At 48.5% G+C, this 19,421-nt stretch overlaps 3 protein-coding genes across 3 annotated transcripts; 1 reads left to right on the top strand and 2 right to left on the bottom strand.

Annotated features, from left to right (window-relative positions):
• Positions 1–208: 208 nt before the first annotated feature.
• LACBIDRAFT_300560 (uncharacterized protein) lies at positions 209–3,805 on the bottom strand (the record flags this gene model as incomplete). Its single annotated transcript, XM_001873115.1, has 11 exons — positions 209–232; positions 283–840; positions 901–1,080; positions 1,133–1,522; positions 1,573–1,848; positions 1,898–2,566; positions 2,620–2,742; positions 2,797–3,174; positions 3,233–3,366; positions 3,429–3,616; positions 3,663–3,805. 11 exons carry the CDS (start codon positions 3,803–3,805, stop codon positions 209–211), a joined length of 3,063 nt encoding a protein of 1,020 aa, XP_001873150.1.
• Positions 3,806–14,449: 10,644 nt separating this feature from the next.
• LACBIDRAFT_300556 (vacuolar ATP synthase subunit d) lies at positions 14,450–15,138 on the bottom strand (the record flags this gene model as incomplete). Its single annotated transcript, XM_001873114.1, has 2 exons — positions 14,450–14,640; positions 14,685–15,138. 2 exons carry the CDS (start codon positions 15,136–15,138, stop codon positions 14,450–14,452), a joined length of 645 nt encoding a protein of 214 aa, XP_001873149.1.
• Positions 15,139–16,303: 1,165 nt separating this feature from the next.
• Positions 16,304–18,782, top strand: LACBIDRAFT_320433 (uncharacterized protein; the record flags this gene model as incomplete). Its single annotated transcript, XM_001873723.1, has 9 exons — positions 16,304–16,336; positions 16,360–16,415; positions 16,495–16,726; positions 16,965–17,061; positions 17,346–17,353; positions 17,473–17,499; positions 17,548–18,357; positions 18,418–18,734; positions 18,776–18,782. The coding sequence occupies 9 exons, from the start codon at positions 16,304–16,306 to the stop codon at positions 18,780–18,782; spliced, it is 1,587 nt and encodes a 528-aa protein (XP_001873758.1).
• Positions 18,783–19,421: the final 639 nt, after the last annotated feature.

Here is a 19,421-nt window from a genome sequence, read left to right as displayed (position 1 = left end):
GTTCATCGAGAATCGCGACGTGGAGAAGAGGACCAGAATTAACTTTCCTCGACGATGAGAAAAGGTATCAGACCCTGAGAAGTTAAGACCGATGATTGTAGATTCTGACGAAGCGAAGGAGGAAAAGAATGAATTGTAGAAAACAGATAATTAAGAGGGACTCTAAAACCATTAAGCATAGAAAGCCCAGTGCTGTCTCAAGCATTGCCTATGTGTCATTGTCGAAGGGGTACTGCAGGATGAGGTTAGAAAGGGAAAAATAAAGGTAGATCCTAAACGAACCTCGAATGATTCTGGAGGGTCTGCTTCTGGTTCACTTTCGTTCAATGCGATGTGACGGCCGGAAGGCTGAGCACCTGGCGCATGACCATTTTCTGCAGGGACAGCTGTTGGGGCAGGGGCTTGTATTACAGCGGCCTGAAGATCAATAAAATCGGCTTCGGCTTCTGGTCTTGAGTCAACGAGGATCAAAATGCCACCGCCTCCTGCATATTTTTCTGATCCCAAACCAAGAGCAAAAGTAGATGGCGCCATGACAGCTCTTCCAGCTCTAGATAGCGGCGTCTTCGTTGAAACGGCTCGCACGGGCTGATAACGACCATCATTTGGGAAGGAAATATAACCCAACTGTGCGGGAGTGACACGAGAGAAGTTAGGGCGCGTCTCAAATGATGGTTCAACCCTTTTAGGCCTCGCTATTGATGTTGACGCCCTGGTTTCGTCGGCTAGGTTCGAAAGTGATCGATTAATGGGGGAAACATCTCCATCTTTTGGCGAGGCAGCCTCTTCCGCCTTCATCTCTACATCGCTATCAGCTTCAACCTTTGTGTCTTTCTCATCCTAAGATAATTTCAGCCCAAAGCGCTTCTCACACTTTCTAATACCGGACAGAAAACTCACCATCTCCATTGTGTCGCCTTCAGCTGCTGCTTTCTTCTTTTCTCTGGCCTTGACCTTTGCTGTTGTTGATAGAACGGCGGTTGCCACCTTGGTCACAGCTTCCTTCTTGGGAGGCTTTGTAGATAGCGGATAAGCAAATAGACTCGGTCTGGCGTTGGATATATAATCAAACTTGGGAGCCTATAGCCGGGAGAATCAAAAGAGAGAATTGGAAAGGTCGTAAGGGGCGAACCTTAAGATCACCATTGAGGCCAATGATTCCTGTTGGTGAAAATGCTAGACAAGCGCAGTGGGCGAGTGGATACCAATACCAAAACTGACAAAACATAACCATGCCGACAATCGCGCTGGTATTTGTGCTGCCTGCTCGACTTTGAAGGCTGATTGTGACATTCCGCCCTCCCGCGTCAATGAAACCCTGTCCAATGGCGGCGCCGAAGCGCGCCATCGGATCTTCGTGCTTATCTGAAATAACTTTGGTATACTTGGCACGCGTGTCAGAAAGCGAGGGTGACGAGGCTTCTGATTGCTCCACTAGAATCATGCCCAAAGCGATAAAAGCGCCCTGACGCACGAAGTCGACACTGTCCTTGGTCATGGGTTCCAAGATTTCAACTGCGTCCTAAGAAAGAAGATTATCGAAGCAAAGTTTGGAATATCCTGAAAGCGTACCTGAAGTCCCGTTCCCGCACATGCAATGCCGAGTGCAAGCGTAGCACCACAACGGACGTGAGGGTTGTAGCTCTCGCTTAGTAGCTGAACGACCCGAGGTACTTGGCTTGGGTTTTTGAACAGAAGGAAGGCAAGCGAAGTTACAGCAGCTCGTCGAACGTCATCCGATGTGTCCGATACAGCGATATGTAGCAGTTGTCGAACCGCATCGTTATTAGCAGTACCAGCGTAGGCCAGAGCCAGGGTATACACTCCTCCATACCGTAAAATGGGGTCCTAAATTGAGTCAACAATACTGATCTGAAAGGGAAGGTCGCAGACATACCTTTTCAGCGAGCAACGATTTTATAGTTTCGTCTGCCTCTTCCTGACGGCTGTAGAAAATGAAGGCGATGCCCAAACCAAGTCCCCGAATAATCTTTTCGTGCTGCGTTTCCTTGGCATACTGAAGCATTTCACGCACGGGTTCAGCCGCGGCCGTTCCGAGCATGATCAAACCCATTGCATAACCTGAAGCTTCACCAGCAACGGCCGAGTCCATGAACAGGATGTTCTTCAAGTCTTCAAAGGTTTCCATACTCTTCGATCCCATACCAGCAACGCCCAGCCCGAGTGCTGCTCCATGCTGCACAACTTCACCCTGGGCCGATTTGAGAGTGTCACGGAGATACGTGGTCACGGAACTCCCACAGCTAGCATTGATCAAACCCAATGCATAGAGTGCACCACCTTCCGAGTATGCAGCTCCTTGTATGTTGCTTTCGCCGCCACTTTGAGGAAGATATGGACCAAGTATAGTTTGTCCTTGTTCAAAGTAGCCCTTATGAATGACGCCAAGACCTGCGGTGGCAGAAAATTTAGACCAATTGGATGCTAGCCCTAGCCACTCCAAATTTTCCCTCAAAAAGACATCTGATGTTGTTCCTGCATGCATGAAAGCATTCTGAAGAGTTAATGCGGTGTGGAAGATAGAGGACCGCGGCTCAAGGGCGTCCTGAAGGTGCAAAAGTCACTACGCAATGTTACTGTTCAAGGAATCATTGTCACCTTTGTGTTTTTGAGAATAAGAAGGTCGGTCTGGTTGTTACGTTTGAGAAATTCAAGGTAGAGCTTGACTGATTCCTTGCCGGTCAAGATAGTACGGAGCTTATCGTAGACACTCTTGGTTTTCTATGATGACGAGCTGGTCAGCCAAAGACGGTACGGATCGATAACATGTCTCACTTCATCTCCTTCAGGAAGGTCTTCGCGCAACGTCTCCAAAAAATCTTGGCTGCCACATTCCACCAAATCGAAGGCAAACTGATAGGCCAGAAGCTGCTCCCTCGTGACCAGGGAGGTCAGGAAAGAAATCGTCAGTGATGGGTCGCCAAGCGTGACAAGTAAGCGGGTGAGTGCATGGACATGCGGTGAGCCATCCCCGGCCGTCGGTTGAGGAAAGAGAGGGAATAGAAATCGAAGAACATGATCTCTGTAAGATAACGAGAAACCTGTGTTCAGAACGCCTTCCATGGCGTACGAAAGTAGCGATGTGTCCTGAGTCTGTTTATAGACACCTGAGATGACGTCTAAGCGGCGAGATTCAAGTGCAATTCCAATCGCCTGCAAAAGAGCGGTCAGGGGATTTGCACGTAATTGAAGTACTCGCACCATTCCGCACCTGCTTGTATTCGCCCTCCGCAATACAGCGGTTAAAAATGCTCTCAATGATAGCTTGCAGGCGAGAGTCAACCTTCGCCTTACTGCCAGATTGTTCTTCCGTCCGGACTTCGATGTATTTGTCGATAGCTTTCGCTGGAGCATGAAATTATCAGGTCAAAATATCGTCACGCGCTTTATCGGGAAGAATGACACACATATAATAGTCTCCACATATTCCTCCGATCCTAATTTGCGAGTCTCGGCCTGGAACGCGCTTCCCGCACCAAGGGCAAAGGAGAGTGCCTCATCATACTCGCCCAAGAAGTAATAGACCTTGCTCGCAAGCAAAGCGGCCGCATCGCGAGCAGGTTTAGGAAATTCGTCAGTTTCATATAGTGCTTCACTGATTTGAGGGGTTAGCTGGGAAAACAAATGGAGTGGAAACGAACATGACAGCGATATGTTCAGAAATCTCGGCCCAGAACTGAGGAACCAGAGGGATCAGAGCTTTGAGAGCATGTTGCTTGAATATAGAATCCGGCTCCTGAAGAAGAGCCAATACGCCAGCTGCTGAAGACTGATGGCGAACCATGGCCGTTAATGAGAAAGAAAGTTGCAAACTCGTCTGTGGCTGAGGTGACGCGTCCTTCAAGTCGCAACGCCTTGTATTCTAAACATAGATAAACATAGTCACCCACCCGAGATAACCCTTGTTTCCCGAATTCACAATACTTCATGGCTTCTCTTGCCCGCAACTCGTTTCGCGCCCTTCGCGTCGCTCCTCGTTCGCGTACCTTCACCGCCGCTGCAGAACATCCTGCTCTCACCAAGTACAATGCAGACGATAAGGCTCTCATGCACCACGCTGCAGGTCAGACCCACTGTTCCACGTTACTACCCTTCTAACCTTGTCTCTCCTTGTCTCCATAGAGGCTTCTGATCTCTGGAGGAAAATCAGGTTTGTCACTACGCGTATCTCTGAGACTCGTGCGCTAACCGTCACCTAGCTATTACGTTTGCATCCCTGGCAGTGGGTATCAGCCAGACTTTGTTCCTGCGACCTTGTGACAACCCCTTCCCTTAGTTGCTGTTTGCCTAGCATGGGTTTACAATGCTGAAGCTGAACACGCCGCACACGTAGAGCACATTAAGCACGAAAATGGTGGTGTCCTCCCCGAGGCTCCCGCCTATGACTACATGAGCAGAAGAAGCAAGCCTTTCCCCTGGGGACCCAACTCTTTGTTCTTCAATCCACATGTAAGTCAACACTTTAACGGAGGTTCAAATTAAATTATTTCATCAATCAGGTTAACAAGGATATGTCGGAGGCTTAAAGCCCGTAGCTTCTTGTTGTAGATTGACATCGATCAATTTGAAGGTGTTATGTGTTAGATCATCCCCACAAGAAAGTATCTATTACGTATCCGCATTCTGCGGGGGGCTCGCTTCGCCATCCGAGTTGTATGGTAACTCTACATCACAGTTTTACAGAGATTAGCGTATATCGTAGTACGTACTGCACAATATAAGAAGCATGTACGCGCATATTCGTCGACGCGATGTTCAAGCGATGTTGCATCATGTGTTTACCGCCCAGTTTTTGTACTCTAGAATAATCGTAAAAATCGAAATAAAAGCCTGAGTTCACTCAAGCGAGACGTTGTGCTTTCGGGAAGGAAGCTGCTCCACGTTGAGCAAAGGCAAAGTGATGACGAATATGACCTACACTTTAGGGAAGGGGTTCGACCTCGTCGTCGGTGCGGATGGGCCCGGGTGGTCGAAGGTGCGCCCATGTCTTACAGACGTAAAGCCGTTCTACTCGGGCGTATCCTTCATCGATGTGGAGGAATGTTACCCTTGGTTATCGGCCTTCGTGGGTGCAGGTAAACCACAATAGCACTGTTCCGGTCAACATGCAGGATACCACCTCGCGCGGTGGCATCTTGGGCTTAAGTAATATTTTTGTAGATGAGAGAGACAGAGTGCGAAGGTGGGAGACTGCGGCGCAAGTGATATCAAAGTAGAAAGCCAATGGGTCCTCAGGCTAAACCAAGGACATACTAATGGCCAAGTTGTGACACACACCAAGTATGATGCGCTTGGCCGCACTTGGTGTGTGCCAGTTCTCGCTCTTATGTAGACTCTACCTCCCTTTCACCCCATAACCCGATACATTTTACTTCACTCCTCGCAACTTTACCTAGTCGTCTCCTCCCATCTCTGTACCCCGTCTATTTTGCTTTATCTTGTCGTTATCTTGTCCCTACCAAAACCCTTGACCCTTCCTCCATCCATCCGTCCCTTAAACCCTACTTTCCAACTCGGTCCTTCTTTCCCACCTCCCAAATGACGCCGCCTCACACTCTTCCCTCTTCGCCTCCTCTTCCCTCTGCTCCCTCTAGAAGAAACCCTGCGGCCTCCCTCCCTCCTTTCTCTTCACGCACTGCGCTTCCTTCCCCTCATGCCCTCGATACCATCAAGGCTCTCACCAGACGCTTGGACACGATGGAGGCGCGGAATCAGAAACAACGTGAAGCCACAGATCTCCAGCTCACGACAATCTGTAGCTTGCTACAGACCGCCACACATGCCGTTTCCCAGCTCAGCAATCGTCTTGTTATTTCTCAACGCGCGATTCTTGCTCAGTCCACGGAAATTGGGCTTCTTCGTAACCTGTCCGATATCCGCGCTAACAAGATCACGCTCAAGACGCATTTGTTGGTTGGAATGGAACTGGAAAAGGCAGTCGAGGCACGAGCTATGCTGGCAGAGTTTCAGAAGGAGGAAGCTGCTCTCTTGAACAAGATCAGCCAAGCCAATCGGAACTTCCTCACAATCATCGGGGGCCACGTTGATCAGTTTCATCCTGTCTCCTCGCTTAGCCCTGTACATCCGAGTACGCCTACAGTGCCTCCCGGACTCTTCAATGTTGGTCGCACGGATGGTCTGGTTGCTCCGGTTGATGCACGTTCCCTTTCCCAAAAATCTGATGACCGAGGCGTTTTCTTTTCCAAAAGGCGCTGCGTTTCAAATGATGATAACCAAGAAAGGAAATAGCGTTATTGGCTACAGGTAGCTTGATGAAGGTTGACTCGCCCGATCCTCAAGCAAAGGAAGTTGGCGAGGTACGCCCCTTACCACTGTTGTTGCAGGACACGCTGATGGTGATTCACGACGGCACCTCAACCCCCTCTTCGAACTTGTCAAAGAAATCCCTGCCTAGATCCACAGGCATTTTTCGAGGGGTGTTTGACTGTCTAAGAGATTTGAGTAGCTGTCTTCGTGATAGCCGCCCCCATTGTAGATCTGACCGAACTTGGAAGTGTTCCTCTGACTTCAACGTAATCTTTCTTCTTGGCTTGTTCGTCTTTGCGGCTAGCATGGTTCAAACAGTATCAGCATTTGTCCCACCCTCAGCCACGTCGACATTCACGATATACGGCCTAAACGGTAACGGAATGGTGCATCCTGTTAAGATCAACCACTTCAACTCCGTTATTGGCACGCGTAGGCCCCATGTGTTTGTTGTCAACGAAACGAAGACCAAGACCAAGTTAGGTAGTTCCTTACCCTATTCTGACTACGACATCTATGAAGAGCCGGGTGAATGCGCTGAAGGCCATCACATCTTCAAGTGGGGAGTCGTTGTTGGTGTTCGGAAGGATCTCCAGGTTGCTCAGCGGCTTGAGGTTACACAGAAAGCCCTGAAGGGGTGAGTGGTTGCTTTAGATATTGTACTGCCGACTGCTGATGGCAGGTGTTTCAGACATCGTTTCATCGGCGCATATGCTCTGTGGAATAAGTCTTTGTCAGTCTACCACGTCATCGTGGACTATAGCAGGCGACTTTAACGCGACTGTTGCTTCCTTCGAGCGCTTGAGTGGTGGTTCAGATGCTAGGGACCAGTATCTGAAGTTCCTAGCTGACACGGATGGACATGACTTGTGGATGGATGTTGAAGAGCGTTCTCGTATCAATAATTGGACGTGCAGGAGTAGCCGAAGTGCAGCTGAGGGAAACATTATAGATCGAGTTGTGACCTCAAGGGCAACTAGGGTTGACTCAGAGATAGCGGTGGCTGTCCGGCATTCTGACTGAATACCTTTCACTGACCATAGGGCTATCGTTGCACGAGTTACTCATGCAATGCCTGGTCCCATTCAACCTAATGTTGGAAATCCGGTCCATCTTTTAATGGGACGGACGGCGAATCCCCCAAGAATCAAGATCCCTCCCAAGACTGAGAAGCACAAGTATCAAGTCTTCCGGGATCAAGTTGATGATAGAGTTAAAGCTAAGTGTATTCACGAACGGCCAGTCATTGACGATGACTCGTTTGTTCGATGATACACAGACCTTACAGAAATCATTACCTCAGTGGCCGCCAATGTCTTCGGACATACAAAACATTACTTCAAACGTGCTGAAGTGATTACAAATGGTAAGATTAAAGGTATAGTGGCCGATATGGCGGCGCCATTCGTTTCGAAAAATCGGACCGTGTGGCAAGAGTCTCGCTGAAGGCGAGGGATCTACATGCACGCGCGCTGAGGGACTTTTTACGTGAAGCGTCTGGCGGCACGCTCGCGCAATATCTCGCGAGGAAACGAAGGTGTCTTTACAAGGCTCTTTTTGCTGAAAAGTCGAAGGAGATTCTTCTTCGAGCTCGTCTTGTGGATAAGCAACGAATTGCCGCCGCCCTCAAAAGCGGCTCTACTCGGAAACTCGTCCAGTCTTCTGACTTCATTCCGTTTCCCCTTGCTTTGAATGACCTTGATGATCCTGAGAAGCTCGTTTGTGATCCTGAAGGGGTCAAATCAACGACTAGGAATTATTTTACAAGACTGTATGATCACAGTCGAGTTCCAGATCTTCCGAAACCTTGGCTTGATACGCCTTCGGTTAGAGGGGTCAAAAGTCGAGTGACTGATGATCCGTTTGTCTGGCCACTTAAAGCCTCTCTTTCTGACTTTCGCGCGATGCTTAGACGGGGCAATAGCAAACCTTCTCCGGGTCTGGATGGATGGGAGAAGTGGACCATCAAGTCACTTTCTGATGAGACGCTTAGTCTCGTGCTTGAAATGCACAATTACGAAGTCATGAATTCCCGTTTCCCCGGAAACATGAAAGACATGTGGTTAACAATGTTTCACAAACGTGGCTTACGCACGGACTTACAGAATTGGAGGGGTCTCTTACTTTCTAACTTTCTTGCGAATTCCCCTATGACTTGGCTCAATGCCTCACTGATACGATACTCTGCGGAGAAGATGATACTTCCCGACACTCAGGTGGCTGCACAGCCTGGGGTCCAAACTCGTGACCTCATGAGCTATCTCTCTGGTGTCAAGTGTTGGGCGAATCGTAACAAGCAGCCAGTTTATGCGTTGAAACGTGATCAGATGAAAGGCTTCGATTATCTGTCGCCTGAAGGCTTTTATGATGCAGTCCGGGCTTATGGTCTGCCCGAGTCCATTATCGACCTTGATTTTGCTGCCCAGTTTTAAACTCGCTGTTTCATACGAACCGCGTATGGTGTCACTGACCCCGGGCCTATCATTGTCTCTGGATTAAACAAACAGGGAGGCGCTGCATCCCCGCTCAAATCGACCTTTACCACGAGTCTCGGTCACTACTTCCTTAATGATCTCTTGTCTAAGGATCCGGAAACTCTGGTCATAACGTCTGGTAGCATGCAGAGGGATGATCCGCATCTCAAGGATGCGAGACTCAGCCTACGCGTTGCTATGGTTGAAGCAGCTGATGACTCTTACATCTTCTCTAAGTCTCTTGCATCGTTGCAACGCAACGCTCTAGCAATGGAACGTTTCCAGTATGCTTATGGATGGTTGACCCAATGGGCCAAATCGAAAGCATACGTGCTTTCGGCTGGTCAAATTTCAATCAGTTTCGACGGGAAGGGGAGTCAATCCTCTTGCCATAACTGAACATCATGTTGCGCTCATCAAAAATGATTTAGACTTTCTCAGGACAAAGGTTAATGATCCTGCGTCCCGTTTCGTGGAATTGAAGGACATCATTGAAGGCTTTCAATTTCCCAAAGTCATTGGCCGCCTTCCTATCACGCTGATTTGGAAGATTGTGTTGCAGAACATTGTTTCTCGCTGTCGCGCCTTATTGTCGCTTCAGCCACTAAAACAGTCGGATGCTGAAGCACTTGACAGGTTGACCATTCGGAAGGTCCACGATGCTCTCGGATTTCCATTTCAATCCTCAACTTCCATTGCTACGCTTCCGGTTCTGTATCACGGCTTTGATTTCCCGTCAATAGCTCGCATCAATGCCGGAATCTCGGTCAATGGGATTATACGTGACCTCAATCATCATATTTCCTCCTACCGAACCATGGCGCACATCACGCTTATGGATTGGATGTGCGAGAAGAATGGCTGTATATATCCCTTAGATGGGTCGGGTCTTCAAAGAGATTTCTCCCGACAATTCCGAGCCATTCCTGCTGAATGGATCACAGCGCGAAAGGTGATGAAAGATTTGCCATTGTCTCTTAGGCAAACGGATCAGTCTGGCATCGTAGAAGGTGACGTCTCGCTCTCTCATGTTATGCATGTATGCAATCATCGAGATTCACAGATGTTCGCCGATATTACGGGTACATCATTACACTCTGTTCGTCTCAAGGGTTTTCGAACTCTTGCTGATGTTGGAGAATGGACGATGGACATGGAAGGTCGCATTAGTGTCACAAGTCACTCTCCAAGCTTTGACAGGACCTGGTCCTCAGCGGCGAAAGCCAATTGGAATCGACTTACGCACGCCCTTCGTCACAGGCTCCAAATTGACGACCTCGTCTTTGGTCCTGTTGATCTTGCCCTGCCCAGAGAGCTCCGAGAGCGTCGGGCTGAAGCATTTATCAGGAGTATTGCTGATGTTTGCGCACTTGCGCCATCTAGGTACAGTGACGGCCTGACTTGGGCATCTGATGGGTCAATGTTACCTGCATCCGCGGGTATATTAGATGATAAGTCGGTCACTGGAGCTGCTACTGGGCGCAAGTCATTAGCCATGAAAATCCCGGGGCATAACATCTCTATTTTACATGGAGAACAAGTTGGGCTGATCATCGCATTGGTTCTTGCAGGAGATCTGGTTCAAAATGATCTTGTGACGATCCTCACAGATCACTTGAACTCGGTAAGGTTAATTGACGATAGCCAGACCAACATCTCTCAAGTACCACGTCTACGCTATATGAATGGGAGATCCTACTATCGCTGGATCCTCTCTCTCATCAATCGTAGTCGAGTGGCTGTCACCTACATTGCAGGCCACTCTGATCAGTCAACTTTGGAGGCTAGGATGAATGGAGAGGTGGACCTCCTCGCGACAACTTCTCAAAAGGTCTATGCAGAGCTACTCTATGCGCCAATCCCCTCGTTCTTCATGAATGATTTTACAATCTACTCAGAGACAGACGGATGGATAGAATTGAATGCCATGCATTTCATTGACATTCTTCTCGCTTGCAAAACAGCAATGGCTCTAGGCATTGGACACGATCTGCGAATGTCGACGTGGGCCCGATCCTGGACCCCCCACCTGACTTTCCTTACACCAAGGCTGTTTCGGCACATTCAGCCGCTGTTCAGCTTTATGCGAGATCAGGTCAGCTTGCGACGGCAGAGGTTCTTTACAAGAGAGGGAAGAGGGATAATGACTTGTGCAGCTTGGGATGTGACGAGACAGGAGACATGCATCACTTATTCGTCCGCTGCAAGCAGTACAAACGATGGAGGGAAGATGCGAGAAGGGAGCTGTTGGAGAGAATGGAGCTGAAGCTGCTGAATATGCAAACCGAGGAGGCTGTGAAGACTGGCCTCCTCGAAGCAGCTAAGTTCCTTTTCACCGATAATGCGATCATATGGCCACTTCATCGTTCTCTTTATTACCTAGGGCAAATACCTAACCTCGATCCGTCGATCTCAAGAGAGGCTGGTATGGTTGAAATAGAGAAACGACGACTTAGGTCACATATTTCTTCCGATTGGCACACATCGTCAATCCGGCTAGCGGGACGGATATTTGGAGATTATCAGCGAAGGATGGCGGTTATGAATTGTTGTGCGAGAAGATACTAGTGTATTATTATGCACTATGGTCCATCGAGGATGGCTCTTAAGTCACCCTTAATCTCTAGTAGATGTAGACAGATGTCTTATTGTAACAATTTGTAACAAATGGCCAAATGACTTGATACTATGCGCAGCGCGGAGTTTCAAATTGGGCGCTAATTGGCTAATTGACTCTATCCAATGCCTGAAACCAAATTCAAGCTATCTCACTTAGACGGCCTTATCCGTTGTTTTGAGTATCCATACCGTCCAACTTGGGAGGATCTTACATATACCTTGAAGCAAATCTACGGAATCCCAGTGGACAAAATTGGCGTTTCCTACATCGACGACGAAAACGAAGAAATCACTCTGAGCTCGAACTACGAGCTACAAAATTTCTACAAATATCACCACCATTCCAATGAAGTCATCAGATTTGCTGTTCAGGATTTAAGGTCGGTCCCGACTGGTGAGTGCATTACAGTCAGGAAGAAACTGCTTGTTTCGATCCTTACCCCCTCTCCTTTAGGTGGCAAGGGGAAAAAGATCATTACGCCGTCTAACTCGACTGACTGTATCTTCGACATTGACGAGAAATTGAAAAAAGAGCTTGAAACGATACAACCAGTAGTGGAGTCATTTCTGCGCAATCCTGAGCCACCAATCTGGGTTCCTCCAGAGTCCGCCACACCAGACACCCAAGAATTTCTATCGAAATTACAAATACCCACATATCCCAATGGCAAACCAAGTATTTTACTTCACCATCTCGATAAGTGTGATGACGAAAGAACAAAAGAGGTGTTTGCGAGTGGCAGCCCGATGTATGTCATCATACCTTTTCTGAAGTTTCTTTTTTTCATGCCCAAGTGCAGGTGCGTTTGCAACACATCTGGCTCAGGTAAAACACGGTTTATTATGGAGGTACTCACAAAGTCATGGGGGTTTTATTTTGTTGCAACTCCAGATGCCAACGAGGTGGGCATTCAGGATTTGCAGGAGGCCTTAGACATGGTTGCCCGTTATAGGCAATGGGTCCCTGACCTTAGACGAGTCTCTGCTGAGGAACGCGCTGTTCAGAATGACATCAACAATCAGATTGCGTCTAGGGCCTTTCGGAGAGTCCTGGCTGCACGCATTGTGGTCTTGGAGCTTTTTCTACAAGTTGCTATCCAGGTCGATGGCAGTCTGCAAGACAGACATAAGCGGATCTGGCTCCTCTTCCAGTTGTTTGACCAACTAGATTATGGAGGCTTACACCCAATTCTTCGGATCATTAACAAGCTGCGGAATGCCTCAGATGATGCACTTGATGCATTGATCGATCGCCTTAGTGACATTATCGCAAAATATCTCCCCTGCGCCAGGCTCATTTTGGGGCTCGATGAAGCACAGTGGGCCACACGATTATACCCTTACTGTGGCATGTCTTCCTCCAACCCTGGAGCATTCTGCTCGGTAATCCGTGAAATGGTTAAAGTCTTCACCAAAGCACTGGTCAAGCTTGTCGTGTCAGGTACTGGTGTGTCGCTTGTGGACCTAGAGGACAGCGTAGCCTCTGGAGTTGGGAAACCTAAACATACAGTCAAAGTGTTTCACAAGCTTGGGATGTTCAAAACCTGGCCGAAACTAATGGATTTCCTCCGGCACTATTTCCCACCTTCCTTCCTAAGTAACCCTTCAGGGCATCGTCTGGAGCAGCGGATGCGTGAATATCTTCTGGGTCGGTGAGTTATCAATGTCGTTCTCAATTGTGCGTGTCTCACCAGCAATAGATACCGCTTCACCGTAACCTTTCTAGAATTTCTTCTCATGAATGGGTTGCAATCGCCACATAAATTGCTGAATAAGTATCTGTACCAACATCTCGACTGTCCCCTAGGCGATACTGGGGACCCCTTTACTTTGGACGAACCTGATGTCCAACTTGAGATCAAAGTAAAAGGTTTTGAGTGGGACAAGCTCAAGTTAGGTACGCTCTTTGTCATTCAACATTCTGTCGCTCCCCCCTGACATCAAACAGATTCTACTGCCATTCAGGAAGCCCTAACCATCGTCCGATCTCATGTCATCATTGGACAAGCTCCGAAGTATGGACCTGTTACCGCCAAACTTGTCGAGTATGGCATAGCTTGCCTTCGTGAAGGGCATGAGGGGCATATAGTTGAGCCTCTTGCATTTTTGTCTGTCATGCAATGGCTTGAAACTCACAGCAACACCAGTTTGAGTGCAGAACTGCAGCGACAAGCTGGTGACCCATCCTTCCGTGGACCTGTTTTTGAGCGTGCCACAGTGCTTTACTTGCTTCGAAGGCTGCGATATCCAGTCCCTTTGAGCACAATCTTTCAATTTCACCCCAACCACAGGCCTCCATGGGCAGATGAAGAGGCCCACATTGTTGCACCACTTGATGAGGCTGGTGTATCTGTGGACATTTTAGGAAAGGCTCCACAGAACCCAGGTCTTGCTGGTGTCTGTTATGGCGCAAATATCGAAGAGATCATACGCTGGATCGAAGGTCCCGATTCTGCCCCGGTTATACTTCTGCCAACCACGTCATTCGGCCCAGATGTCTTGACAAGGGTCAAGCTACCAGCATTGCCATCATCGTCGACGTCGCTCCACATTCTGATGGGCCAACTCAAGTCGTACACCACGGGCAACAAAAATTCACTCGGTTCATCAACACTCAGTGAAGCTCTCATATCTATGCAGCCAGACCACTGGTTCAAGATGGCAGTGCGTCAGTTAGTTTTGTTACTTTCCTCAGCTAATTAGGACTCTTGTGGTAGTCACGGGATCAACGACAAAAACTCATCGACACGATAAAAAAACATGATGTCCTTCGCTTCGTAGCAGGCTGTCCGTTGCCTCCCGATCTCAACTCAACAGCAGAGTCTGTCAGAAGGGCTATTAGTTCATTTGACCCAAACGACGCACTGGCATCAATTAAACTTGATGACATGCGTCGGCATTTCTTGTCAGAGGAGCTTTCAAATGTGCTTGAACCGATGGAGGTTGCACTCTCCTGCAAGCGGAAAGCAGCTGAAATAAGCGAGTGACAATGCAATAGTAGCCTGTCAATTATAACTTGACATACTATTGGACAAAGTGTAGTTGTTATGTAACACTTCTGAGAGTAATTATCGCTGTTCATCGTACACCACTATGCCCGGCATGATCACAATAATGTCCGCTAAATTCCTGATCTCCTGCCGCTTCAACTTCATGTAACTGAAGAACACGTCGTCCTGGAACTGCTGCAAGAACCCTTCCTTGTTCAATCGGACCTCCACCTGGAAGAACCAAGCTGCACCAGGATCGCTGTTGCCTCCTTGCGATTGAAAACTGAGTCGGCGTAAAAGGAATGGTGCTGGCCCATCTCCTCTGCCTTTGCCAGTTGGTTGTTCCCTTCTGGCCAGGGACGTCTGATTGAAGAAAAGAATTTCGCCCCCGCTTCTTTTGAGAGTTCGGTGTTGAAAGAATTGATGGTGATGTTGACTGTGCACTGGTGTGTGTCGAACGAAGGGATGTGGTGCATGATGTCAGGTATGGGTGGGCTGAGGGTGCTGCAGAAGTGGTAGAAACCTTCTTTGGACACCATGCTGTGGATAACTTCGATGTTGAGGTCGAGATCTGTCGCTGAGAGGCAGTCTCTAAAGTAGGGCGCTGGAGGGTGCTCCATGTTCGATGGGGCGGCTGCACTCTTCCGGCTTCCGATCATCCTGGCGTGCCTCGTCATCCTGCCTTCTGGAAGTACATGAATTGTAACGCCTATCCCGCTTTTACTAGTTGGCCAGCTCATGAGAAGATTCCCCGCACGGCGTAGCATACGACTTGGACCTTCCATACCAGCAAAGTTAGTGGTATGGAATGGAGGAAGGACACTTCAAATAAAATACTTACATGCCTACGCTCGACACCTAAGGAATTGTCTGTTATGTGACAGAGTCAATCTTTCCTCCTTATCCAATGTGGCTTCTATATGATATTAGACAACAGTGCGACATGACAAGGGTGCACAGAGGATGAGGAGGGACTGAATAGGATGAGCGTATGCATGAGGATTAGACAATACAAGACAACAAGGCGGAAATGGAGCCAACAGGCTTTGTGCTTACACAGGTATTGCCATTCTTTCTTCTATCTGAATGCACAGTGCCGCACTTTGGGAAGTTCGATGCAAAAGGAGCAACACACCAAATCCATAGTCTTCGGGATAGGTATTGCTGGCAGGCCAATAAGAGGTTTCACTTCCGTAGGAAAGCGATGCCTTGGCACAGTTGGAGGAGATTTCAACGGTAAAGGAACTGCCAGCTGGGCTGGATACAGGGAAATGCTACTGAGAATTATTGTAATGAGAATCAAGCAGCAAAAAGAACATAAATTCCCGTGTCGCACTGTATAGGGAGGGGAAAGAATCAGGTCAAAAAATGTATATGACCCGAAGAGGTTCGCACACCATCGATATGGTAAACTTGTAAGGGAAGAAAAATTTATTGGGTGGGTCAAGGCCAAAAAACGGGGGACATCCACCACCTGTCAATCTTGGTGAGTTGGAGACAAGGAGTAACAGCGGCAGCCGAGTGTCGTCGACTGCCTTCCCACAAAGGCAAGCATGTTGTGGGATATTAGAAAGTTCATGTGAGGGGGATGCTGGAAGAGGTGGCTAGGAAAGCAAATGTGAGGCAGCAGCAGGGTGGAGACGCAGATGTCTAGCAGTGACGGAAACCGCGGCAGACTACGCCTGCAGAGCATCCGCAGTCCAAAAGCACTGTGTTCGTAACTTATGTAGTGGAAATCTATCCTGTGATCACAGGATAGATAACACTACTCACAGAAACCGTCAGAATTTAACCGCTTATATGATTCTGAGGGTATCTAGATGATAAAGGTACAGGAGCGGAGGTGCGTATGCAGAGAATGTGGTGGTGCGTGGTTAAGAGAGGAAAGCGCGTATGTAGAGAACCAAATAGTCCAGGAGCCGATGCCAAACAATGCCTGATGTGGTAATCCCAGGATTACATGTAGTAAGTTACTGTGCAGTTCGAAGGTTTCATTCCTTAACACAATCCTGTCAGAGGAGTCGGATTGGAGCAAAGACTGGCAGTGCGCAGCTGAACCTGAGAAGCCATCCGCGAAACAGGTAGTTTCCTAACCCACATATTGCATTCTCTGTATGGACCAGCGTGGTCTTGCAAGGCAGCTGCAAGTTGGCACTAGCTAGTAGTTGGCTAGTACTAGTAGCCAAGAGGCGTCAGATCCACTGGCAGCAATTCTGGGCGTATGCAAATATGTGCCGTCGCCGCATCCATAATACAATGGTTCACACTGTTTACAACCCTATCACCACTACCTTCAAGTCAGCTTGCTTACTAATCGCACCCACACAGGATAAATCTACCCACGGTCCTGGTTCAGTACGCACTTAAATGGGCCTCTACTAGCTTGCCGTTATACGGAGCCACCCGGGGGGATAGTCGGCCTTATCAGGAATTTGCCGGAGGATTTGGGGGCAGAGGTTATGTTCAAAAATAGTTCAGCCAGGTCACAAAGTTGGATAAAGGATCTTGTAAATAATAACACCAACCCATGACGCCCAGTGAAAATCGACCCTAAAAAATGGCCAAATGGATCGGTGGAGCCCGATCTGAACAGGGGAGATGGCCGGAAATTGGCAAATATATCGATTTGATCCGGAGAAACCCGATCTGCACAGGGTCAATTTTCACTGGGCATGACGCACGTGACAGTTGTAGGTGTACATCTTAGCCTGGGGGGGGCCTACATACCATATATAGCTTAGATAGCCGGGATTGGATGTAGTGGCACATGGGCGTGCCTCGCTTACGAGCATGGCAATAAAAGATCAATAATAAAATATGTGCCGCTGGCCATCATCACTTTCCCACATTCGGCACGCTCGGCGGAACTGATGTGATCGGGGCGGCTGGGGTACATTTGGCCATCTTAGTGGCCATGGTCAGCGCATTCACGGGATTTCGAACGGATTAACTATGAAAAGATGTGGAATTGTAGTTAGTAGAGTACGTCCCTTTGTCGTTGGTTATAGGTATGTGACTGGGCATATCAGAATCCAAGCTTGTTGTAGGCTTTCGAGCACGATCCTCGACGGTCTTGATTTGCTTTTTGAATACTTCATCAGTACTTCACTGTCTTCACACGCCTAGTGGTGCGCCAGTTTGTATTTGCTTGTCCGGGTGATCTCGCTCGCAACTAGTTCGCAACCACGTTACTGCTACCAGTGATGGACATGGAGTCTACCTCATCTTCAAAAAAGCGCAAGGACCCGCTGCCGGCTGTTCATGGACCAGAATATCAGAAGAAGAAGAAGAAATTAAGTGTGCTAAAGCGCATGATTGATGCAGTTGCAGCTGACCCTACAGCCTCCAGCCTCCTAATTGCATCATTTACTTCGGAGGGCCAGAGGATCTTTGTAGGTCATATGGCAGCCAGGATCCTTCCCAATCTACCACAAGATGATGTTGCTTTGCTCCTGCCCCAGCACGAGTCCGATATTTACAGCAGCCTTCTGCAAGCTTGCAGCAATGCAGAGCAGCTCCCGCCACCGTTGAAATCCATTCTAGATTCTCTGAAAACTGCAAGGAAGGAGCGGAAAAGTGCTCGAAAATCACTCATCCAGGCACTGATGTACACCGGTTCGGGGAAAACACAGCGAGTGCTGCGTATGGAAAACACCGACGTGCTTCGTGTTGTGTCGCTCCAAAAACCCTATCCTCCTTTGAAGCACTGGATTTACGATAGTCCCCAGATCGCGGAAAAATGGGAGAAAAAACTTCAGCAGGACCCACAGCCAGACCCCCGGCTTTGCCGGCGGCCTATGCATCTCCTTGACCCATCACAGCTAAAATTCGACATCTTACCTCATCAAAGTTATGTTTTGCGCACTCCAGAACCCGATAACCGGCTGGTTGGAATAGTTCTGAGGGACTTCTGTCCTGCTGATGACCTTCTGGATGCTCTGCACGATATCATCCAACTGTCTGTGGGTGCCCGCAAGAGCATTAGGGTAAGCCTACACATGCTTCACCATCCTTTCCTTGATTGAAGCTGTCATGTCAGCTTGAAGATCCAGGAAATCTTGTGCAAATTGGCTATTCAGCAGGTGCCCGAAAGCGATCTGGATAAAAAGACAAGCTCCGCATTTGCATTGTTGTGGAACTTATGCAAAATCATCCTCCCGAATGAGGTGATTGAAGACTTTGATGCATTCATGAGAAGGGAGGATATGGTTCATATGGGTGCCCCGGAGGATGCAGCTGGACATGCTATTGGGATGGGCCCAGCACTTGGATCATACACAGTGCATGTTGGGGATGTTGGCTTTGAATTCCATGATGTTGAGATGGCACCTCCATGTGGGGTTATGGCACAAAACTATGCTCGGTAGGCATATCATTCGTTTTGAATCTTACGGTTTTTTACAGCTACTGATGTATTGAAACCAGTGCAATCCATACTGAACAACAGCCACACAAATGGGCTATTTCATTGACAATCCGCAGCTCATTTGGCCCTCGACAAGGAGGGGATTTTTATTTCAGCAGATATGGTGTGCGAGTCCAAAGTGCAGAAAATACTTTGGTCTTATGGGACCCAACGGAGGAACATGAAACCAGCCTCCAGAACATCTCACCATATGAAGATTATCCATCATCTGTCCAGACTGGGCTTGCCATTGTCACCCCAGATCGTTTACCAGGAGTCTGGGGGGATTACAAGAGAGGTATGCTGAAACATGCAGATGCGAGCAACATCTTGAAGATGCATGGTGACATTGACGAGGAGTCTTAATCGGCAGGAAAGCAGTTCAGACTTCTCACACTCGATCTTCATGCCGAATCCGGGCAGCTCGCCCTCCGCGAAGCCGGTCTTTACGACGAGTTTAAGAAGTACGCTCGTCCGGAGGGTGATGCACTCAAAATCGTCAACCCAGCAGGTACCGTCTTATGGGATGAGAACGGAGGCGACGCCCCACTCACTTTCGAGACCGCTGGTCGTCCCGAAATCGATCGGATTGATCTGCGGAACATCCTCTTGAATTCACTCAAACCACCCCGACGATTGAAGAGG

The sequence above is a fragment of the Laccaria bicolor genome, genomic scaffold (genome assembly GCF_000143565.1).
Source record: "Laccaria bicolor S238N-H82 LACBIscaffold_1 genomic scaffold, whole genome shotgun sequence".
Classification (NCBI taxonomy): domain Eukaryota; kingdom Fungi; phylum Basidiomycota; class Agaricomycetes; order Agaricales; family Hydnangiaceae; genus Laccaria; species Laccaria bicolor.
The sequence above is the reverse complement of the archived record's forward strand: the minus strand, read 5'-3'. Positions and strand labels throughout refer to the sequence as shown.